We start from the raw sequence: 24,734 nt of genomic DNA, 5'->3' as shown, positions 1-24,734 counted from the left end.
TGCTCTAGTCTCCATGCTCAGAACATCTGGTGTTATAAGATTTCAAGAAATGAATCATAAAACAAATTAAGTTATAATGCTTGGAAACACTGTGCAGTGTTAGGACAGGTAAATGTAGTAAAACTGATTGTAGTTGACTGATAATATGACTAGAATTATAGTTCTCAAAGGCAAAAGAAAGCTAAGCTTTTTCACATACAGCTAGGGAAAATGGGAAGGGTATTTTTTGTTTACTAAAAGGCATAAACACAGTGACAAACTGACTAGAGTCTATGGAGCCCTCCACAATTAGAGCTCTCAAATGCAAAAGGGAAAGGTATCATCAAACTAGTCTGTACGCAATTACAACTCTCAAAAGCAGGAGAAAGCACAACGGAAGGGGCGTAAAAAATCAGACCAGTGTACAGAGTGTGTGCAGAAAAACGTGACCCACATTTAGGCACATTACTTGTTGCCTACCTACTTAACGAACGATGGCGCATTTATGCGTGCGAAATCTGCAGAAAAATTGTGGAAGCCATACTCAGCTTAAAAAATAAACGGAACAACCAAAATGTCGGCTTCCGTGCATCAGAATAGGGCAACATGGTGGACAACAGGGTGTATGTGAAAGGGCAACATGGTGAACGTAGGAGAGTTGTGTTCAAGTACCGCCAGGGGAGCTATCGGTGCATAAATCGAAACGATATCCCATATGGATGCTCATCGGCAGTACCCCTAGCGGTGCCTGCACATAACTCTCCTGAGACCGAAATGCACTACCATGCACTGTCATGACCGCCCTATTCTAATGCATGGAAGCCCATGTTTTCGCGCTGTTTATTTTTTTACACTGAGTATGGCTTCCAGGATTTTTTTGTAGCTTTCGCCCACATAAATACGCCGTCGTGCGCCACCGGAAGTTCGTCAGCTAAGTAGACAACGAGTTACATGTAAAAATGTAGGTCACGTTCTTCTGCACACACCCTGTATATTGGTGTGGGAGTGTAGGTATGACAATGGGCAACTTAGAACAGCATGACATCATCTATACAAAATATGTTAAAAATATGACAACATGGCACAAATTGCCAGGAGTATGAAGCTCTGAGTGCAGCACTCTCAGTGCACGATAACCAATCAAGAAAAGCAAAAAGGAATAAAAAATAAAGGGTAAAACAACATGGGGTGCTAGACCATGATGCAGTTCGAAGACCTAATGGACAGTCCCTTGTCTGAAACAACAGTCACAGCACAGCACAAAATGCAGCAGCAGAAAAGACGACGTCGTGGCCTGATGTGTCAGACTCGTATCTGTGTTCTGTGGTGCCCTTGCCTTTTCAGCTGCTCTACAGCTGTGCCTCTTCAGGCTGTGCCGCCTCCTTCCGTCTTCGTCTTTCAGTGCGGCCCCCACCGCGGTCACCTGCCCACATTAGCCAGTTCTTTATGGTGTGCTTGACAAGTTGATCTGTAATGGTGCTGAACTGATCCCTAGCAGACGCTGAAGTAGGAGAAATGTCAGATGTGTAATATCCGTAATTTCACATGTACTGTGTACAAATAAAGCAAATATCTGCTGAATAGGCAGGTATTATAACACTTCAGCATTTAAGAAAAAGAAACAGGAAAAAAAGTCGAAAAATAGGTGTGGGAGAAGGGGGACAAAGGAAGAAGGAAACGGGAAGAACGTTAAGTCCGCCCTGTGGCCATTGGAAAAGTCGGGAGTTTATCAGATAAATCCGATGTCTTGCAAAAAACATCGGAGGGAGTTTATCGGAGTCTATCGGATAAATATGAAAAGTCGGAAGCCTAACTATCAGGTATGGGAGAATTGCATGTGTTCTAAGTCAGGAATATGACTTACACAAGATCAGGTTCCTGATGTTCTCCAGTTTTGAGAATGGATGCTTTTCGCCTTTAGAACCATTCCAACTGCATCGGATGGCCAGACTGTCCTTTAAGAGATTCTTTAGGATTTGACGTACAGCATCTTTAGGCTCGGAACCCCCTTTGACGGCAAAAAACTGCACCTGAGAAAAGTAAAGCCCCAACATGGCAGTTCAAGGAACTGAGAACCATAAAACACGAGTGCATTTTCACAATTCTGTCAACACGGAGAGCACGATCACTTTAAAAATATATATGTATACATATATGCACAAGCACAGCATTGAAGAGATAAGCACAGAAAATGAAGGTTAACAGATAAAAGTTGCCCACAGCACTTACAGTTTTCAACATGTTATCCTTGTCCCCCAAGAAGGCCTCAAGCTGTTGAAGATGCTCAAATGTGGTGGCTGGCAAGTCTGGGCAGCCTTCAGGCAAATGCACTGCTGCCAGCTTGAGAATGTGATGCTTCCGTAACTCTTTGAGCATAAGGATTATCTCCTTGTCGTGTTCGAATGCCTTCATCTGAAATGCTTTAATATTGAGAGAAAAAATATTTAGGAAGTCCGAGGATAACTGCAACATAATGGTATCGTCGAAACATGGACCATAGGAGCAGTTAGAAATGGCTGAGAGGCTGAAAGAAATGAATAATTGAACACACAACCCATACCAACAAATCTGGTCTCCAAATTTAGCATCGCTTGGTGTAGCTTGTGAAGTGCTTGTCTACACGAAGAACCTGAAATTTTAAGTGAAATTTTAGGACCAAAGCTGTTATACAGGGTGTCTACCAAACTGTGCTGTGTAAATTCCCTTCCTTTTCCTGGTTTTCACTGACAATTTCAACAAAATTCTTAGACCACCGCTGCACACCATTTAACATCCAAGACCACTCGCAAAACTAAACGATTTACTGAAACAAGGCAAAGCACAATTTTTCTATTGTTTGTCCTTGCTGACTTGTGACCTATCTTGAAAATAACATTCCACTTGTCTGTAGGAAAACACTAACGGATGAAGTGCATCCGACATCGTGGCCCATGAACGTGGCCTCAACAGCCCCCCCCCCCCCCCCATGTGACCACTAATAATTTTACCTGACTCAGGGGCTTTTTGACATTTTCCCTGGCAATCCCCTCACTTCCCAAGTCATGTTAAGATCCCAACAATTCCCTGATTTCCAGGTTGGTAGACACCTTGTTATATACTGCGGCAGTGACATGTGCAATCCGTAACATGTGCATCTTATACAAACATATATGTAAGTGCACACTCATGCTGTATGGCTGCATACGACTCATGACGGTGCTTTAAGCCTCACAGAAAAAATAACTTTTCTAACCCAAGGATTCGAGGCGGGAGTCAGAAGGGGAGGCCTCTGGGGATGTTCCGCATGTGTAGCTTTGTTATTGGGTCTGCAGGGACAAGCTAGGGTGCTGGTCCCCTGCAAAGTGTGCATCCAAGGTGATTCAATGCACCTCTAATGTGCCAGCACAGCCTATTATACGCTCAAGAACTGTTTCTCGTTTACCCTATAAGCAATCATAAATGATACATTCTCCTCCTTCACATATATCGAAAACACAGGGTGTCCCGCCTAATGTGTAAATAAAAAATGTCTATTTGTGCGAAATTTACACGATCAGCGGTGTTTGACTTTGGGCAAGTTTTGCAGTGGTTTGTTGCCACTTGGGTAAATCTTCAATTGTGGGAAATTTTTGTTTCTTGAGTTGATCCCAGGAAATTGCCAAGTGGACCACACTTTCTCCTCACAAAAGCCGAAAACGCTTCTCGAGTGTATCCACCACAAAGTACACTCCATAGGATGCTCGAAATCGCTGAAATTAGCAAAAATTGACATTTGGCCACTCCCACTCTCCAGCACAAAAAAAATTAGCCGACAACGAGGCGACGACATGACTGTGACAACATCACGCTACACTCCGGTTCTCAATTCATCTTCTGATAGTTAATGGATTTGTTTCCTTGCCAAAACTGTAAGGAGGTGAAGAACTTGTCGCCTTATCTTTCTTCCGTCATCACTTCTTTTCTGCGGAGAGTGGGCGTGGCCAAGCAGCAATTTTTGCCTACTTTTGCTAATTGATTTCAGTGACTTAGAGCATCCTACTGAGTGTACTTTGTGGAGGATTTTGGCAAATGTCTGCTTCTGTCAAAAGAAAGTTAGGTTCACTTGACAATTTCCAGTTCAATTCAAGAAATTAAATTTTCTGCAATTGAAAATTCACCCAAGTTGCATGAAACGACAGCAAAAGTTGTCCAAAGCCAAACACCGCTAACCATGTCATTTTTGGGAAAATAATTTTTCGTTACAATTTTTTTACATTTAGGCAGGACACCCTGTATACACATCGTGATTTGTTAATTTTCATCACTACATAGTATCGCATTTCATATTACTCACCTGAGGATTCACATGGTGAGGAAGACATGTTCTCAAATGCTGACAAGATGCCTGCTGTATGCGATGGATTCCTGCTGCGTGCTTGTGATACTGCAATTAGATGCACAGGTAGCATTGACACAGCAACAGAGGCCACATTATTTGCATCTAGCTTTCCTTTATGCTTAGGATGTGACTTGCTCTGCTTTTATTTTGTCCCTTAGCTGAGGGGTAAAGATCATGTGACTTTTCCTTTCAAAATTTGGGCCTAATTCGAGAAAATTTTTAGTCCTGAAACGTGCATAGGTAAACTATGTTGTGACAAACATTGCAGTCAGCAGCAACTTTAAAAATATATCATAAGGATGACCCAAAACAAGCATTGGCACATTTACGTTCTCTAACACAATGTAATCAAATTCTTCTCACTGAGCCATTGTCACCACAGTCAGCGCAAAATACACAGTACAGTCCGTGTCTCCTTTAGGCCAATAGGCATCACCATCGAATATGGTTTCGGTTAATATTGTACAATTTAAGCTTCCTAAGTTTGCAAAAAACTATTGTCTCACTAGGCTAAGTGATGTGACATTAGAAGAACTAAAAAGGGGAATCACACATGCTACAATGTACAAGACAATGAAAGGCCATCATGTGCACATAAATTGCAAAAAACAACAACAGGGAGATGATTCCACTTGAGATCAGGCAGGTTGGCCCCGATGACCTCCCAGATTCTTTTGTACGCAATATATGTTGAGCCTAGCTTATGGAAAGCATTCCAGGACAAAAATAAATTGAAAATTATGAAGGAATTTGCGTAAAAAATAATTGCGTGAAACGGCAGTTTTGCGCAGTGGTATTTTCTTCAACTTTTGGATGTTGTATCTCTGGGGCCATGAGGCGAAGGGCGAAAATATTTTTGTCACGAAATATACAGGGTGTCGTTCGTTGGCCGCGTACTTTCTACGGTCGCAGCTGTGGCAGATAATGTCCTAAAAATTCTCAAAATCACTCTGTCTGCATATTTTCCTGCTCTTTAGCCACCTCAGTGCTCCTCTCCATGTTACCCATACATAGTGAATGTGGTATCATTATGTTCGTCGTTTGAACCTCTTTCTACTCGCATCAAGAATCTAACATCTTTCACATGTGTGTCAAGAATCTAACATGGAAGCTCTCAGAGGCGAATTGCTTAACTATGGTTCAGCAAAACTGTCAACTTTGGACGTCCGTTTCAGGCAGTGATGGGCAGTACTTGAAGTACCAAGTACTTAAGTACCACTTCAAGTACACTTCTATGTACTTGTACTTTACTGTATTTAAAGTATACTTTAAAGTATACCTTTTTACTTGGCCACATAAACAGACCATGTGGTGAATTCGAAAGATTGCCCCATGCTACACAGTGATAAGCCGCATCTGCACGCGCTGTTCCTATGGGCAAAACTGGCGAGGTAGTGGTGATTCCAGGGTTGCTGGCTGTGCTTTGCCCTTCTCTGATACACAAGAAAAATTGATGTTTTTTTTGGGGGAGACACGTGGAACAATGTCTGTAAGCAGTATGAACAACATACTGAGTGGGCGGATACCTGAAATGGACGTCCAAAGTTGACAGTTTTGCTGAACCATGGTTAAGCAATTCGCCCCTGAGACCTTTGTCGTCTAACAACCTGTTACAATAATGATACAAGTAGAAAGAGGTTGTAATGACGAACATTATGATGCCACATTCACTATGTATCAGTAACATAGAGACGAGCGCTGAGGCGTCTAAAAAGCAGGACAATCTGCAGGTGGAGTGACTTTGAGAATTTTCAGGACATTATCTGTCACAGCTGCGACCGTAGAAAGTATGCGGCAAAGTAACAACAACCAATATATTCCGTGACAAAAATATTTTCCCCCTGCGCCTCATGGCCCCATCGATAAAACGTTCAAAAGTTGACGAAAATACCACTGTGCAAAATTGCCGTTTCACGCAATTATTTTTTACGCAAACTCCCTAATTATTTTCCAGTTTATTTCTGCCCTGGATTGCTTTCCGTAAGCTAGGCTTCAACATATATTGGGTATAAAAAAATCCGGGAGGTCTCGGGACCAACCTGCCTGATGTCATGTGGAATCACACAGGGCAGCATTCCTCACATTGCCTCAAAGTGTGCTTCACTCAATGCTCAGGAGTACAGCAGTGAAGCAAAATTGCAGAATACTGACGTCCATTGATAATGCCGAAACTCATACACAGCAGTGTACACAGTAACACTTTCTTGATCCCTTCTTTCTCTTCTCTTTCTTCGTTGATTTTGATCGCGTAATTTCAAACATCTAAGTGATTGGCGTCATTTAGGAAGAACGTGGATTCAGTAAATTGAAGCAGTTTTTGGGATAGATTCATGTTTAACCAGAATTTTGCTGATTTTATTGGGGAACAAATATCAACAGGAACCTAGTACAAGCAAAAAAAAGTAACACCCTATTTATCATTCTACACCCATAAAGTGACATTCAATATACAGGGCAATTTTTTTGTGGAAACAGATAGCATCACAAAGAGCGATAAAAGTAAAACTGGTGCTCCTTTTGAAACTATTTGAGTTCCAAACACGTGCTACATAACAAGTAGCACCTGATTGTAACTCAAATAGTAGACAGAAAAATTATGTTTTCTTTCCATTGCTGTCTTTGTGAAGCCACCTGTCTCCATTAAACAACACACTGCATATCGTTGAATTTCGTTGATGAATACTCACATTCATGTTGCTCACATAATGGTAGGGTAGGCACACACTGGGGGGAAGGAACAATGCTCTCGAATGCTGACAACACTCCTGGTATGCATGGTACACTGCCACTGTGCTCTTGTGATGCTGCAGTGGACACAAAAGGGGAAGGGCTCACTTGGCACTGTTATACACTCAAAGTTAGCTGCTTTCAATGGAGGGGGAAATGTGCAACACAAGTCATAGTGATGAAAACGTAGCCCGGTATCATACCGCTGCTGCACAAATTCATCCCTGAAAAGACAGGCCTTGCTGAATTCTCTGAAGGTCTTTGGTGTTGCTGTTGAGCACGGGTACCATTTCCAGTGCTTGTGTGGACATGTGACACTTCTGTTAATAGAAATTGTAAATTTAAGTCAACCACGCCTCCGTAGAAACTGCAGCTCTACTCAAAAGTGCGCCCGGATTCGCTACAATTTGAGTTGCAAACATGAGGGTGAGAACCTGACCATGTTGACTACTCGCTTTGCCGCGAAGCCAGAGGAACTTTAGCGCAGAGATACCATTCGTGCAGAGGTCAGGTTACTATTAAGGGTGCACAGATATGTGCTACCACACCACAGATCTAGTCGGGAAGCGTGAGTGTAGCATGATCTGTGATTCTTTCTACTCTTTTGAGTGTTAATTTGTTAGTTCCGAAACTCGGATAACTCAGACATATAACCAAATGACTCCGTTTTCGATACTCTGTCCGACGGATACTCAGTTATTTATGGACCCTTGAGATATGAATTAATGAGGTTTTGCTGTGATGTTTCCAATATTTGCACTACCTTAGCATAAGTTTGTCATGTCTGCAACTAAGTTGAATAAACAACGGCAATCACCAAACGACTAACCTGTGTTCAAGAGGCTGCTACATAAATGGGGTGGCAATGATGGAGGTGGGGCTATTTGTGTGTGGTGGCGAGATCCTACAGATTATGGACATGTTAAACAGAACAGTGTAAGAAACAGAACAGAACAAACAGGAACTGTTATACTAGAAAAAGGGTATAAACCTTTCTTTTTTTTCCGTGCTGGCTGTTTCTCTTCCTCGTCATCATCTTCGTCACTATATATTATAACTCGCTTGCGTGTTTTCCGAGTTTTTTTTCGGTATTCTTCATCATGCTCTAAGTTCGAGGTGTCCTCAGCAGCAGGGAGAAGATCGAAAGCCTCATCTGCATCATCTAAAAGTGGATTTAATTTTCTGCTCGTTAGTGCACGCAAAATAGGATAGATGGTGATGGAAACGAAATTCTAATTTTACTGCTTCGGTCGCACTGACATTTTAAAGCTAGTTATTACCTATAAAGAAAAAGACGTGTCTCACGTATTATACTGATAATAATTCTCACACATGTTTCAAACTGCAGTTTTTGTTAATTGTGACAAAATGATCCACAAAGACACATTTAGCCCACATGGTATGTTCCCAATAATAATCATATGCGATGCACTTTTGTCACACAATAATTAATACACAAGCTGCAGTTGAGAGAGTTTGCGACCAACAATAATATGCACAAATGAATGCTGATCGCCAGCCACTTACAGAAAGGAGAGTAGAAGTATACAGTAGCAGCACGTAGGACACACCCTCACCTGTGGTGTGGAGAATGCGAATATGGTGGAGAGTCCACGTGTCTTTTGGGCCTTCATGAGTTCTGATGAGCTTGTTGATCTTTAGTTTGGATACCCCTTCTGGCCAGTGGGCGTATGTCCCAGCGACTGTATGACTGACCCAAGAGGACGAGATAACGTATGTGCTCTTGTCGCGAAATTCCACGACGTGGAAGCTGGAATTGTATGAAAATGTTATTTCGTGCAAAAGAAGTCTGTGGGCATGATGTACATGAGATTATCTACAGTGATCCATGAAGGTGATCATGTTGAAGTTTATTCACAAATATCATCAGGAGTTACAAGAGAATATGCAAAATACAGGAACATAGAAGTGGCAGCAAATATGAAACATCAGCAACACTACCCCTTCCGCACAAAGCCATGGAACAGTGGGAAAAATGCCATTTTATCGTCACAGGGATAGCACATTCCTTTACAGATTACATCAGTGTACTTGACTGAAGTGAGATCTGTGCCTAAGTCAGAAACTATATAAATGGACAAAACAGATGATTGACATGGAGACTTGTAAAGGTCCTCTTGCCTTTGGTATACCCGTCCCACAAAGCTAACAGCACCTTCTAGAAGTACTATATTGCATACTGAAAGAATTTTTCCACTGTTCAACAGGAGGTGCTTACTCCTTGCATTTTTTGACACCACAGAGCCGTACAGGTAGCATTTCTTGTACTGGTTCACAGTACCTGAAGGTGAAGGTACCGGCCCTCTATTGTGGATTGAAGTATGCACAACACTACAGCTTTTCACGCTTTTGTTGTGACAGGAGTGTGCATTTATCCCCATGAATTCTGACACTCGCCTGTGCAGCTGTTGTAGTGGTTTGTTGCCAGAACGAATGTGGCGCTTAAGAACCTGCATGAAGCTCTCGAAGGGAAAGCTACTGCACCCATCGAGAGGGCCATGCAGGCGCCTATCATTAGCCAGATGTATAAGCGAGTGTACGTTGTACACAACAAACTCTATGCCATACAAGGATATAGAGGTCTCTACAAAATACTGCAACAGATTCTCAGCATAGTCAGTAAGGTTGCTGAGGTGAGGGCTCACCAAGATGGCAATTGCAACATGCAGGCACAAAAAGTGCTGATATAGTTCACTCCTCAAAATGTTACGTAAGACAGCTGGGCCAGCGTACAAGAGAAAAAATCTAAATTCCGTGGCCTTCCAGCGTCTGAGCTCCTTCAGGCCTCGACACTTTCGTGGGAAGTCTGCCGGAACATAGCCCTTGATGGATTCTAGCATGGAGGAGAGAGTGCTCACAGCACTGTGACCCAATCTCACATGGAGGCCCCCTCCCACCCAACAGTCCAACATTTTTTTCGTAACACCAAGACATACTAAGTGCATATAGTCTAATGGAAATGCAGACACCATAGGTATTCCAATCTGGGTGAAAGGGGATACTCCTGTGTGATGCTCTTCTTGTGTTTGCTGTGCAAATGATTCATCTGTCCTTAAGGGACTCTTCAAGTGTGGGAACACCCTCTTTCCTTGGTGCTCACCCTCAGTAGTGCATTTTTCGCATCCATAGGCACCATTCGGACCCTTTACAGCTTTTACGAATGCTCGTGCAGGAGCATCACATATCACTGCTTTCAGTGTCACAGTGTATGTGACATCGTTGAACTCTAAGCCACTAGCTGTCAAAGTGTCCATCTCCTCTACAAACGGTTTTAAAAAGTCATTAAGTGGAGGCTTTCCGCTACCACAGAACACTCCAATCGGGAACACTGTGCTGCACGCATCGCAGGTGGAACTGTGAAGCAGACCTAGGATACACCAGAACCCGGTGCTGCTACTCTTAAAGAGTGGCAACCCATCAACATTGATGGAGATTTCTATGGTACCCTGCTGCACTAGGTGGCACGCCTCAAGCTTGCTTCTCAGTTGGGTCTCCACCCCAAAGTGGAGATACTCGCCGTCACCCATGGCAAGAGCAGGTGTGCTTGTGGGGGTGCTGAGCAGTGTCCGGCATGTTTTTGGCAGCTCTGGAACTCTCTCGCTGAATATATGTAGCAGTTCATCCACAGCACCCCTCGGGATGTTGTTTCTTACAACCCAACACTTTAGACGAGACACACAATTTGTCTCTTGTGGCAGCTCTGTCTCAAACTCACTGTTATCTGAGGAACTAGTGTAAGAAGGCTCATCCCCAGTGCAACTACAGGATGAAATATCACTGCGTGTGAAGCCTACCGGAGAAAACTGTTCCAAACCTCCTTGGTATCCTGATGTTGAAGGACCAGGGCTCGCGGGACTGTGGAATAGTGCATGAGGGGACTCTGACACTGCCGTAGCACAAAAGCTTTCAACAATAGGGTTGTCACAGACATCTGGGGGACTGCACTGTGCAACAGGCAACAAAGTGGTTGTATCCTGTGCTGCAGGAAGGGGTGAATCTGACTGCACATTTAAAAAAGACTCAACAAAGGCCACACAAGCCTTTGTTTCTTTTGCTATGCGCTGCAGTTGTTTTCGACGAATTCGTTTGCCTTCTTTCTTTTCGTCACTATCCATGTCTTGCGAAAGTAGTTGGTTGAAAGAATGTAGGTAACTATGGGACATTACCGTCTTCTGGCGTCCACAGCAACCGGCCCGCCGTCAGTCACCAGTTCGTCTTCCATGACCTACAGTGTGCAGGAATTCAAGCGATATCAGTTACCAAACATGATATGACATGATGTATGGTCAGATTTCGCATGACAACAAATGTCTAACGTGCAAGTGCACCGAAACGTGCGTAATGTTTCGATTTTTGTCGACGCAGTCAACTTAAGACGCTCCGAGGCGAAACGCATGCGGTTAACTATTTCGACTTGTCATAAAAGGTCGCAGCACAGCACCTTCTGCACAGGCCAATATACCACAGCAGCTTGAATGCCCATTTGGAATCCGCAACCACCAAAAACCATAAGGCGGCAACCAGCAAAACAAAAATATCTGTTCACCATTTTCCGACGATATCAGCATCGACATGCAGACCAGTGGTCAAGGTTTACGAAGTATAATAATGGAAACACCAACGAAGTACGCATACGTATATTAAAAGGGAAACAGAAGAACTAGGAAGAACCAGCGCGTCGACCTCTGCACTTTAGGTTCGCGTAGCACACAGATCTGTGCAACCTGTAACAAAACAAAACGTACTTACGCAGCGTCGTACCGTCGCATGAAGCAATGGGAACCTGGTCGGAACACGGGCAGATATTAAAACGAGGAGAAATAGACACAGGACGGCGAGTAACAGACGATTAGAAGCATCAGAATGAACCGCCACAACCACCACCGAACAAAAGCAGGATTGGATTGGATTGGACCGAATTTTCAGGTTCGTCAACTGTATCTCAAGAGCATAGTTACTGCTTTTTGTAAAATACATAACATTACCGATAAAGAATGGAATCGGCAGCGGAGTTAATACCAAATTTTTCTGCGGCCTTTGGTGTTGATGTCAAATATCAAAACGGCGGAACTGCTGTGCTGTAACCTGCTAACATGGCGGCAAATACAAATGGCGCCGAAGTGTGTTGTTGTCGTTTTGTCGTTGTGATCAGCGCGAGTTGTGATCGAATTGGAGTTGTGCAACAGGAGTGACATTCTCCGTGCAACTCGCAGTACCAGCATTGTTAGCTCGCAGAGTTGGTCCGTTGTTCTTGTTGAAAACATGGCAGACCTTTTGTATAACTCACCGCCGTCATACATTGCACGACCAATAAAATAATATTTCAAACACTCAAGCCGACTGCGTGCCAAGAATTCTTGTGCCATGACGTGATCAATATAAGTTAATTAATCAACCGTGGTAGGCCGATTTATTACCAATCATCGTTTTGCCATGACGTGGCCAACGCTGTACCAATCGTGGTTGGCCAACTTCTTACCAAGCGATGTCTTGCCATGGCGTGGCCAACGTTGTGCCAACCTTGGTTGGCCGATTTGATACCAATCATTGTTGTGTCGTGATGGGGCCAACATTGTTTCGATGTTGGTTGGCCAATGAATGGCTGGCCGAGCAATAGCCGATGCTTTGCCAAGCATTGGCCATCGGCCATTGCTTGCTTGGGTCGCTTCGTAGAGCCCGGTTCTTCGAATTTTGTCGCGACGCTGTGTGATACGTGTAACCTTACGTGTCATAACACCTAAGAACTCGTCGTGTGCGTGCACAACCTGCAATACGATTTAAGCTCCCTTCTCTGCCACTTGCACGTTCTAAATCTGGGTGAGTCGTGGACCTTAGCTTCGAATACGGAAAAGATAACAGGGTTGAAAATTGGCGATCTTCATTTCCGCGGTACCACGCAGTTTTTCAACCTGTCCTTGTAGAACCTTGTGGAAACCCTCCTCGCCAGCGGTGGCGAGCGTGCGTTTCATTGTACCCGTCAAATGTATGGTGACCGTTTCTGGCGCCTCCTCAGGAAGGGCATTTAACCGTACACCTTCGTCGAGAGTTTAGAAGCGTACAATTTCCCCGGACTACTGTCAAAGGAAGCTTTCAAAAGTGACCTGAACGACCAAGAGATCATGGACGAGGACTATCAGTACGCCCTAGACATTTTCGAATTGTTCGACTGTAAGAACTTCGGCGGTTACACGCACCTCTACATCACGCTCGACGCCTTCACCTCTGCGACGTCGTGCTGTATTTCAGAAAAATTGCGCTAGAGACGGATGGGATGGATATCCTACGTACCGTGTCCCTCGCCAGTTACGCGTGGGGCAGCCCTCTGAGGCTCACCAGAGTCAAACTCGAGCTTATGAGCGATCGCGAGATGTAGGAAACGATCGAGAGGGAATCAGGGGAGGCATTTGTAACAGCTTCCACAGATACTGTCGGGCTAATCACGAGGTGAGCGACGGTTACGACCCCCAGCAAGAAAAGACTTTTATCCAGTACCTCGACGTGAACAGTTTGTACCAGTACGCGATGAGTTTCCATTTCCCAACAGGTGGTTTTGAGTGCGTTGATCCTTCGAGGTGGAGCGGGATCGATTCTGTCAACATTCCTCACGATTCGGAAGTGGGTTAGTGTACGTGGCAGACTTGTCGTATCCCGAAGAACTGCACGCGCTCACCAGGGATTTTCCCCTGGCACCCAAACACAGGTGCGTGGACGAGAATGAATTCTCCCCCTACCAGCGAGACTTAAAACACGTGTTGGAGCTGAACACCCCTCTCACAAAGAAACTCTTGCTGACGTGCAATGACAAAGAATGCATCGTCGTTCATTATGCATTGCTCGCTCTGTACGTGAGGTTGGGCAAGAAAATAAAACATGTTCACAGCATCATCTCGTTCCGCCGAGACAATTTTTTGAGAACCTTCGTGCAGAGAAACGTCGCGTTGAGGAATGCGGCGACCACAAAATTTGAGCGACTTCTGTACAAAACCATGTCGAACAGTACGTTCAGTAAGACGCTACAAAATGTGAGCCGAATGAAAAGGTATGCTATAGTCTACGACAAAGAAAGCGCACCCCAAAAAGCTAGCTCCGTCGACAGTCACCATTTTCTCATTCTGAGTGACAAGTGCCTCTTGTACGAAATGAAACAGCGTCGCATCGAATGGATGCACCCCTATATGTGGGCTTTGCCATTCTAGAGATATCCAAAGTCCGAATGTACAGCTTCATCTACGAGTCGCTCTTTTCTCGCCTGACGTGTCCAGTGCAATTGATCTATAGCGATACGGACAGCATAATTTTTTTTTCTCTCAGGTGTGAAAGCCTGGAAGAGCAGCTGATGAAAATTGAGGACGACTTGGATCTGTCCTCCTACCCCGCGGACCACCCACTTTTCAACGACGAGCACGCGAATCAGATGGGGTACTTCAAAGATGAGACGGGAGGTGGTGTTATTCAAGAAGTCGTAGCCATCTGAGCCAAAATGTACAGCATTCTCTTGGCTGGGACACACAAACAGATCGCGAGAGCGAAAGGAGTCAAGAAACACGTGGTGAGGAAACATTTATTGCACGAAGCGTACCGAGATTCTCTATTCAACGGAAGGACAGTCTCTCAGAAGCAGTGCACCATCTAGAGTATAAAGCAAACAATGTACACCATTTCTAGAGTCAAGAAGAGCTTGGTCCCCTACGACGACAAGCACTATCTTGTGGATGCCGTGGACTCCTTCCCTTATGAAAGCAGCGAATACGGTACGCTGTGATGGTGCTTTGACGTGTATAGGTTTACGATAGTACTCTCTCTCTCTCTCTCTCTCTTTGTGCAGCATCGGAAAACCTGGAAGAGAGCCCCAGAGCGTCGTCGTCGTCAGGGATCGAGTGACCATGAAACAAAGAGCAAGTCCTTCGTGCACGGGCATATAATCGAGAATAAAAGTTCTAGTAGAGATATACTTCTCTCTCTTTCTCTCTCTCTCTCTCGCAGACTGGAGAAGCACGGGTCATCATGGCAGTGTGGTAGCGGAATGGGTATATGAAAAGAATTACCGTTCCGTCATCGTTCTGGTACCGTGACCCGCATAATGACGACGCTGCGATGAAGATTCCCTATACCTTTTCTGGCCTTTTCTGTTGAGGCAAGTCAGGGAGGGTGCAGGCATCTATCGACCAACCCAAGAGACGTCTTTGTATGTATTCAATGAAGATGGTTCAGTGAAAAAAACACAGAGTCTCATCAAAGTTATTCGGACTGTTTAATGCGTTGCATTTCGATAACCAAACGGTATTGCAATAAATCAGTGACAAAGTTCACGATGTAGACCGCTTGCGAATGTTGCTGCTTCTGCAGGGCGTACTTAAAGGGGTTGAGAAACTACACGGATAGAACTTTGTCTCTGGCAGAGTCTGTACGCCTCACTCCATGCACTTCGTACACAAGGTCCAACCTCCTATTTTTTGTGCTACAGAGTTTTAAAAATCCCCAATTTTTTAGACCCCTGCCGACCGTGGCGCCAAACGGTGCCGGGCAGCTCCACGAAGTCGGCGGGAAGACAGTGGGGGAAGTCGGTGTGACGCCTTGACCAGCAGCTCTATGGCTCTACATCATAGCCCTTCAGCTCATTTCACTTCGCCGCGTCGCGTCCCAGCGCTCGCCGCGTCCCTGTTTACAGGCGGCGTCATGAGGGCAGGAACTCCCCATTTCCGTGGCGCGCTCGCTACTGCGACATACCGAGATCGGGCGAGGAGGAGACGAGCCAAGAGTGAAAGGATCTTCTCATATTCAAAGCGCCGTAGAGGACTCTGTGGCGCGGGAGCGCAGCGTGAAAGCGTTTCGACGGAGATGTTTGGCACCCATAAATCTACATTGCAAACATGATATTGTGTAATATTTGGATTTGGATTCACAACCCCTTTAATATGAGGAATGGCAGAAGCGAGAAGATCTACGATGTCTGCCGAGACGTAGTTGAATTCGGTGTTGATCGAGCTCAAAATTTGCTCATCAGTCCCAGGGGTCCGTCCGGAAACGTCATACAGACATTCTTGCAGCGGCCATCTCCTGCAGCGGCCTTGGCGAGACCTCTCCTATACTGCCAAAGCCTACCACGTCTATCACGTAGCAAAACGCAGTGATTACGAGCTCGTTACGGGGACTCTCCTTGTTCAAACATTCATTCTCCACTTCTTCCCAAAAAGCGTGGATACGGGGACAATTTTGTAACGCGTAGTAGCTGAACATTTTTACGTATTGATGACGCGAGCGCAGTGCGCGCTGCCTTTATACAAATAACCATGCGCAAAGAACCCTTTATATACCCTTTTGAATACCCTTTTGAGAAACCACTTAAAAATTGTCCACTTTAAAATCCACTTGGAAGCCGTTCCACTTTGGAAACCACTTGGAAGTGGTTCCACTTCAGAAGCCACTTACATATGCTTTTCCACTTTGGGACCTATTTGCAAATGGTTCCACTTGCTTGTGAGTCCACTTCAGTTTCCAGCTTACACCCTACGCCCAGTAACGGTCACGTACCACACGAATGGTTGTGCGGTGAGACTGTAATTAGGCCTAACCAGTCGCCCTAAGCTTTTTCCCCGATATGTAGCGTTTTCCCCGTGCTGTTTAGGAGTGACGGTTAGGCCTTTTCCCCACGCTCGGGCATGGCTAGACTTGTTGAGCAGTGTTGCAATTTTACCTGCTGCTAGTATCTTGTTGTTCTGTCTTTCTCGCATAGAGCTATGATGGTGGCCCCATCCGGTGTGATGCCTTGCAACTAAATGGCCACCTGTCTTCGATCTCTGCAACTACCGGGTGCCAACAAGCCCGACAAGCAACATGGCAGGCACGGTCACTCGGACGTTCCGGAGGGGTTTCTTCGCCACGGCGTCGTTGATTTTCGAATAAATTGTTTCTCTCCACTCTGTTTTTATCTATTTTTGTATGGACTCATTGCCCACAACTCACAGCTTGGTCTGGACATGAGTTAGATGCTCCCTAATTAGTGTAATGACTCACTGGAGTGTGCTGATTAACGTGGGGGATCCTAATTAGCTCTAACTCAGGTGGAAAATATCTGCAAGTGGAACCACTTACAAGTCGGTTATGAAACAAATACCCCTTTGAGAAACCACTTAAAAATTGTCCACTTTAAAATCTACTTGGAAGCCGTTCCACTTTGGAAACCACTTACCTATGCTTTTTCACTTTGGGACCTATTTGCAAATGGTTCCACTTGCAGAACCACTTGCTTGTGAGTCCACTTCAGTTTCCAGCTTACACCCTACGCCCAGTAACGGTTACGTACCACACGAAAGGTTGTGCGGTGAGACTGTGATTTAGGCCTAACCAGTCGCCCTAAGCCTTTTCCCCGATATGTAGCGTTTTCCCTACGCTGTTTAGGAGTGGCGTTTAGGCCTTTTCCCCGCATTTGCTGATTTGCATTTGCTGGCAACTGATGTTCTGAGGCTGGAACCAGTGATCTCAGTGAGGCTCAGTGTGAGATTGTGACTGCAATACGACTTTGGCACAAGTGCTTCATTATTTCTCGTCCACGTTAGCCCTTTTACTGCAGTTGCACAGTTACCGTGTAGTGGCAAAGATCGGAGGAAATTGGCTACCATTTCGATAGTGTTTTCGGTAACGAACCGACGCCTCTGTTTCCTATTTACAGAAAGAGCGTGTTTCGTGTCCTTCAAGGTACGCACATGTTTGCCCAAACGCACTTTCCACTCATCTAAGAATAGCGTCTCATAGTGCATCTATTCTCTATAGGCCCTGTGAGCTCCCTGTTGCTGCCTCCTCTGATGCCACTCTGACCGAGCTCGTGGCTGCCGGTCCTTCAAGGTACGCACATGTTTGCCCAAACGCACTTTCCACTCATCTAAGAATAGCGTCTCATAGTGCATCTATTCTCTATAGGCCCTGTGAGCTCCCTGTTGCTGCCTCCTCTGATGCCACTCTGACCGAGCTCGTGGCTGCCGGTCCTTCAAGGTACGCACATGTTTGCCCAAACGCACTTTCCACTCGTCTAAGAATAGCGTCTCATAGTGCATCTATTCTCTATAGGCCCTGTGAGCTCCCTGTTGCTGCCTCCTCTGATGCCACTCTGACCGAGCTCGTGGCTGCCGGTCCTTCAAGGTACACATGTTTGCCCAAACGCACTTTCCACTCGTCTAAGAATAGCGTCTCATAGTGCATCTATTCTCTATAGGCCCTGTGAGCTCCCTGTTGCTGCCTCCTCTGATGCCACTCTGACCGAGCTCGTGGCTGCCGGTCCTTCAAGGTACGCACATGTTTGCCCAAACGCACATTCCACTCATCTAAGAATAGCGTCTCATATTGCATCTATTCTCTATAGGCCCTGTGAGCTCCCTGTTGCTGCCTCCTCTGATGCCGCTCTGACCGAGCTCGTGGCTGCCGGTCCTTCAAGGTACGCACATGTTTGCCCAAACGCACTTTCCACTCATCTAAGAATAGCGTCTCATAGTGCATCTATTCTCTATAGGCCCTGTGAGCTCCCTGTTGCTGCCTCCTCTGATGCCACTCTGACCGAGCTCGTGGCTGCCGGTCCTTCAAGGTACGCACATGTTTGCCCAAACGCACATTCCACTCATCTAAGAATAGCGTCTCATAGTGCATCTATTCTCTATAGGCCCTGTGAGCTCCCTGTTGCTGCCTCCTCTGATGCCACTCTGACCGAGCTCGTGGCTGCCGGTCCTTCAAGGTACGCACATGTTTGCCCAAACGCACTTTCCACTCATCTAAGAATAGCGTCTCATAGTGCATCTATTCTCTATAGGCCCTGTGAGCTCCCTGTTGCTGCCTCCTCTGATGCCACTCTGACCGAGCTCGTGGCTGCCGGTCCTTCAAGGTACGCACATGTTTGCCCAAACGCACTTTCCACTCATCTAAGAATAGCGTCTCATAGTGCATCTATTCTCTATAGGCCCTGTGAGCTCCCTGTTGCTGCCTCCTCTGATGCCACTCTGACCGAGCTCGTGGCTGCCGGTCCTTCAAGGTACGCACATGTTTGCCCAAACGCACTTTCCACTCATCTAAGAATAGCGTCTCATAGTGCATCTATTCTCTATAGGCCCTGTGAGCTCCCTGTTGCTGCCTCCTCTGATGCCACTCTGACCGAGCTCGTGGCTGCCGGTCCTTCAAGGTACGCACATGTTTGCCCAAACGCACTTTCCACTCATCTAAGAATAGCGTCTCATAGTGCATCTATTCTCTATAGGCCCTGTGAGCTCCCTGTTGCTGCCTCCTCTGATGCCACTCTGACCGAGCTCGTGGCTGCCGGTCCTTCAAGGTACGCACATGTTTGCCCAAACGCACTTTCCACTCATCTAAGAATAGCGTCTCATAGTGCATCTATTCTCTATAGGCCCTGTGAGCTCCCTGTTGCTGCCTCCTCTGATGCCACTCTGACCGAGCTCGTGGCTGCCGGTCCTTCAAGGTACGCACATGTTTGCCCAAACGCACATTCCACTCATCTAAGAATAGCGTCTCATAGTGCATCTATTCTCTATAGGCCCTGTGAGCTCCCTGTTGCTGCCTCCTCTGATGCCACTCTGACCGAGCTCGTGGCTGCCGGTCCTTCAAGGTACGCACATGTTTGCCCAAACGCACTTTCCACTCATCTAAGAATAGCGTCTCATAGTGCATCTATTCTCTATAGGCCCTGTGAGCTCCCTGTTGCTGCCTCCTCTGATGCCACTCTGACCGAGCTCGTGGCTGCCGGTCCTTCAAGGTACGCACATGTTTGCCCAAACGCACTTTCCACTCATCTAAGAATAGCGTCTCATAGTGCATCTATTCTCTATAGGCCCTGTGAGCTCCCTGTTGCTGCCTCCTCTGATGCCACTCTGACCGAGCTCGTGGCTGCCGGTCCTTCAAGGTACGCACATGTTTGCCCAAACGCACTTTCCACTCATCTAAGAATAGCGTCTCATAGTGCATCTATTCTCTATAGGCCCTGTGAGCTCCCTGTTGCTGCCTCCTCTGATGCCACTCTGACCGAGCTCGTGGCTGCCGGTCCTTCAAGGTACGCACATGTTTGCCCAAACGCACTTTCCACTCATCTAAGAATAGCGTCTCATAGTGCATCTATTCTCTATAGGCCCTGTGAGCTCCCTGTTGCTGCCTCCTCTGATGCCACTCTGACCGAGCTCGTGGCTGCCGGTCCTTCAAGGTACGCACATGTTTGCCCAAACGCACTTTCCACTCATCTAAGAATAGCGTCTCATAGTGCATCTATTCTCTATAGGCCCTGTGAGCTCCCTGTTGCTGCCTCCTCTGATGCCACTCTGACCGAGCTCGTGGCTGCCGGTCCTTCAAGGTACGCACATGTTTGCCCAAACGCACTTTCCACTCATCTAAGAATAGCGTCTCATAGTGCATCTATTCTCTATAGGCCCTGTGAGCTCCCTGTTGCTGCCTCCTCTGATGCCACTCTGACCGAGCTCGTGGCTGCCGGTCCTTCAAGGTACGCACATGTTTGCCCAAACGCACTTTCCACTCATCTAAGAATAGCGTCTCATAGTGCATCTATTCTCTATAGGCCCTGTGAGCTCCCTGTTGCTGCCTCCTCTGATGCCACTCTGACCGAGCTCGTGGCTGCCGGTCCTTCAAGGTACGCACATGTTTGCCCAAACGCACTTTCCACTCATCTAAGAATAGCGTCTCATAGTGCATCTATTCTCTATAGGCCCTGTGAGCTCCCTGTTGCTGCCTCCTCTGATGCCACTCTGACCGAGCTCGTGGCTGCCGGTCCTTCAAGGTACGCACATGTTTGCCCAAACGCACTTTCCACTCATCTAAGAATAGCGTCTCATAGTGCATCTATTCTCTATAGGCCCTGTGAGCTCCCTGTTGCTGCCTCCTCTGATGCCACTCTGACCGAGCTCGTGGCTGCCGGTCCTTCAAGGTACGCACATGTTTGCCCAAACGCACATTCCACTCATCTAAGAATAGCGTCTCATAGTGCATCTATTCTCTATAGGCCCTGTGAGCTCCCTGTTGCTGCCTCCTCTGATGCCACTCTGACCGAGCTCGTGGCTGCCGGTCCTTCAAGGTACGCACATGTTTGCCCAAACGCACTTTCCACTCATCTGAGAATAATCTCATAGTGCACCCGTTCTTTTAATGGTTTGCAATGCTACCCCTGCTGACACACTGGACAGAATCAGAATGCCTGTACAGATGAAAGTCCGTGGCCGCCCAAAAGGTTCCTCGAAAACAGTCATTGGCTTGCCAAGAAAAAGAAAAGCTACTGGTAGCACACCATGTGCAGCTGTTTCCACTGATGATGTGCCACAGGGATCATCAAAGTGTACCAACGGTGTCACAGAGCATTGCCAAACCAAGAGTGCTCTTCAGAGAAAGGCTAAAAAGTGTGGCCCTGTCGGATTTTTTTGATCTTCCACTACAGACACAACAGCTTAAAGTCTTGGAGTGCTTCGTGTCCAAATGCAAAGCGGAAGGGGCACTGTCTAGAGGAACCTTATTGGGTGAGTACCTGTCGGAAGTATGTTCTTTCTAACCTGCATTCAGCTGCCAAATGAGATTTACATTTTGACATGTGCACCTTTAATTTTTACAGGGGAGGAGGATGTGGAAGTGTTTCCAAGCAGAGTGTCGGAAGTTGTTCTTGACGACAGAATTCACCTTAGTGATATATCGAAATATTTCACAGCTGACGGTTGGGATGCAGTCTGTAATGTTGTCGACACCAAAAGGTCAAATATAATATGGAAGTGTAATGTATGTAGGGATGTTTTAGATGAGGAGTGTGTCTCGTGTGATGGTTGCTTGCTGTGGTACAACGTCGCTTGTGTGCGTATACCCAAACGAAGTCTAGGAAGTTCGGCACCATGGTTTTGTCAGAAGTGCCACAGGAAATGAAAATATCCAGTAGCATATAGAATGCTTGATCCATTGTATATATGTATATAGCTGCATTGTGTATATATGTTTATAGCTGCATTGTGTATATATGTATATAGCTGCATTGTGTATACAGTCAACCCTCGATTTATGAACACTCTCGGTTCCCCGAAAAATCGTTCATAAATCGAGGGATTCATAAATCGAAAATTCAGTTAACTGAGTACTATCGAGCAAATGCAACAGGATTTCCGAATAGGGATTGTGTTTATAATGTCATATATTGTGTAATTTTGCTTTTGACCATGCCTTCTGCTGTATCAATCTCACAAAGAACAGACGTTAGCGCATACACACTCTGTTTACTATGCAATGCTAAATTGTTTAATTTTGCTTTGGACCATGCCTTCCGCTGTGTCAATCTTGGAAATAAGAGATGTCACCACATTCGCACTGGACTGGTCTCGGATTTCCTCCGGGATTTTTAACCTCCGTTTATTAATCTTCGGGTGACAGTGACCACCCTATTCATCAACTGAGGTCAGGAACAGCCGTTTGTTGTTCGGATTTCGAGGGGTTAAGAACCGAAGGTGCAATACCTGGAAAACGTTTTGTCCGTTCAGGCGTCGTTCATAAGACCACGGAATTATCCCTTTGAAGGTTTCTGTTGGCCTCGGAACGATCCGTTCATAAATTGAGGGCAAAAACGCTGGGCAACTCCTAGTTGGTTCCCAGAAATTTCGTTCATTATTCGAATATCGAGGTTCATAAAACGAGGGAAAAATGAATGTAAAAAGTTTGGTTCCCGGTGCTCGTGTTCATAAAACGAGGGAATTCATAAATGAAAGGTTCATAAATTGAGCGTTGACTGTATATGTATATAGCTGCATTGTGTATATATGTATATAGCTGCATTGTGTATATATGTATATAGCTTCATTGTGTATATATGTATATAGCTGCATTGTGTATATATGTATATAGCTGCATTGTGTATATATGTATATAACTGCATTCTGTATATATGTATATAGCTGCATTGTGTATATATGTATATAGCTGCATTTTGTATATATCTATATAGCTGCATTGCATATTCTGCATGGATGCATATTCAATATGCCATATATGTCCTGTATGCTGTATATAGCTCATGTACATATTTGTGTCCTGTACATAAAAGTTGTGCTGTTCATTCATTTCAGTTCAAACTGATGTAGTACATATTCTGCATGCATGCAGTAAAATTATTATTATGATTTTTTTTTTTTTGGCTCATGGGTGTGTATAAGTATTTGGGCAACAAACCGTGAGCAACACGTGACAGGAGGCTTGCAAGGCTTATCTTGCTGATATACTGTCAGCAGACTGCAATCATGATGCCCCTGTTCACAGTGAAAAAATAGCTTTTTTTTCTTTTTTTTACATAGCTCAGTGGTGACCACCGTAGTGCTCAACTTTACGAGACTTGTTGTCGTTGCGTGTTTCTTGAAATGCTGGATCAGAGGCCATTCAACATCTGCAAAGTTCTCGGCCCATGGAGTAACCCTGGACACCAGTGCCGTGCACTTGGCGCTCTTCTTTCCTTTCTGAGGGCCACCGGCCTCCTTCACGAACTGTAGGGATTTCCTTCCCTCGTCATCCTTTCATGTGAACCTTTTTGGAATGGGGTAGGGCCTGCACTCAACGCAGGGAAACATCCCACATCATCATCATCCATTCATCTATGTTGTTGTTGTTGTTGTTGTGTTTCTTTTCTTCCTTTTCTTTTTAAATATAAGGAACGTCTAAGGTAAGTTTGGGTTGGGTTAAATGAAATATTCGCACTAGCAAAGGCAGACGACAAACCTAATCCAATCTAACCTCACAAACACCCAGCCTAACCATGAATGTTTCTATAATATATTGCACTTAAAAAGACAATGTAAGAAAAACCAGGCAACGGAAATAGACGTTTCGTAAAGTTGGCTTCACCCACATGCACCCCGGAGTTAGGTGAAGCCGACTTCCAGAATGGCAACGCCCACGGGGGGGGGGGGGGGGGGAGGAACGCCGTGGCTTCTTGTAGCAACTTTACAACGATGATAATTTACTTCTCATTCACGAAACAGAAATGGTATCGATGTCATCCGCCCCTCTCGCCTATTTTTAGAAAAGATGCACTGACGATTATTCGAGACGCATCGTTTGCGTCGGTTGTTGCGGATGCCGGCGCTACTGTTGTCGGAACAAACGGTTATCGTTGTTGGAAACTTAACAGCCAGTTAGTGTTACCGTTGTTTAACTGCAACAGGGGGTTGCCGTTACTGTTGTTGTAACTTTAACAGCCAGTTAGTGTTACCGTTGTTGTAACGCTAGCCACTGCGAATAAATAAAGGAAAAGATATTCCGATATGCCACGCATCTCTACTACATGCGATTTGGTGCACAGAAGCAGGCACATACTTTAGTGAAGAGTGAACTCACCCCTTAAACTTGAAAGCCAGAGAACAAAGAAACGCTGTCCACCACAGTACTCTGGGAGCTCTGCTGCGCTCAACAGTTTTTATCACTGGACAGCACGGCGTACGTTCTCGCTATGCTCAAAAATTGCAAGACAAAAAGCTCGGGAGATTAGAACTTCGAAAGATTTTCGTATAACAACCAGTGGAATGCAGCCGCCAAGACCCAACCGACCCAACTGCTACCCGTTGCGCGTCCGGAAAGTTTGAAGTTTCAACGGTTGAAACTGAGCAGGTTCGAACTGAAGTGAGAGTGGCTGGTT

General features: G+C 45.6%; 2 protein-coding genes across 2 annotated transcripts; one reads left to right on the top strand and one right to left on the bottom strand.

The window, feature by feature from the left end:
• Window positions 1-3,234: 3,234 nt before the first annotated feature.
• On the bottom strand, window positions 3,235-11,950 carry LOC135374263 (uncharacterized). Its single transcript, XM_064607256.1, has 9 exons — window positions 11,834-11,950; window positions 11,251-11,309; window positions 8,641-8,834; window positions 8,055-8,225; window positions 7,893-7,967; window positions 7,267-7,383; window positions 7,024-7,140; window positions 4,292-4,381; window positions 3,235-3,313 (listed from the first exon to the last, which is right to left on the bottom strand). Exons 2-9 carry the CDS (start codon window positions 11,304-11,306, stop codon window positions 3,276-3,278), a joined length of 858 nt encoding a protein of 285 aa, XP_064463326.1. The 5' UTR covers window positions 11,307-11,309; window positions 11,834-11,950; the 3' UTR covers window positions 3,235-3,275.
• A 1,253-nt stretch (window positions 11,951-13,203) lies between these two features.
• Window positions 13,204-21,213, top strand: LOC135374267 (uncharacterized). Its single transcript, XM_064607260.1, has 20 exons — window positions 13,204-13,321; window positions 13,629-13,699; window positions 13,819-13,925; window positions 14,396-14,503; window positions 14,750-14,835; window positions 14,910-14,961; window positions 17,855-17,926; window positions 18,002-18,073; window positions 18,149-18,220; window positions 18,294-18,365; window positions 18,441-18,512; window positions 18,588-18,659; window positions 18,735-18,806; window positions 18,882-18,953; window positions 19,029-19,100; window positions 19,176-19,247; window positions 19,323-19,394; window positions 19,470-19,541; window positions 19,617-21,011; window positions 21,087-21,213. Exons 1-20 carry the CDS (start codon window positions 13,204-13,206, stop codon window positions 21,211-21,213), a joined length of 2,928 nt encoding a protein of 975 aa, XP_064463330.1.
• The last annotated feature ends 3,521 nt before the right edge of the window (window positions 21,214-24,734 follow it).

Source organism: Ornithodoros turicata, unplaced genomic scaffold, assembly GCF_037126465.1.
Source record: "Ornithodoros turicata isolate Travis unplaced genomic scaffold, ASM3712646v1 Chromosome52, whole genome shotgun sequence".
In the NCBI taxonomy this organism is placed as follows: Eukaryota; Metazoa; Arthropoda; class Arachnida; order Ixodida; family Argasidae; genus Ornithodoros; species Ornithodoros turicata.
This window is presented reverse-complemented; position numbering and strand designations above follow the sequence as displayed.

Bases quoted from the DNA above. Each gene is read 5' to 3' on its own strand.
- LOC135374263 (XM_064607256.1), bottom strand. From the start codon at position 11,306: ATGGAAGACGAACTGGTGACTGACGGCGGGCCGGTTGCTGTGGACGCC. The intron at 7,968-8,054 runs GTTTATACCCTT...CATAATCTGTAG, and splicing joins AGCACGGAAAAAAAAGAAAG to GATCTCGCCACCACACACAA. The intron at 3,314-4,291 runs GTGAGTAATATG...CACACTTTGCAG, and splicing joins CTCACCATGTGAATCCTCAG to GGGACCAGCACCCTAGCTTG.
- LOC135374267 (XM_064607260.1), top strand. From the start codon at position 13,204: ATGGACGAGGACTATCAGTACGCCCTAGACATTTTCGAATTGTTCGAC. The intron at 17,927-18,001 runs GTACGCACATGT...TATTCTCTATAG, and splicing joins GTGGCTGCCGGTCCTTCAAG to GCCCTGTGAGCTCCCTGTTG. The intron at 18,366-18,440 runs GTACGCACATGT...TATTCTCTATAG, and splicing joins GTGGCTGCCGGTCCTTCAAG to GCCCTGTGAGCTCCCTGTTG.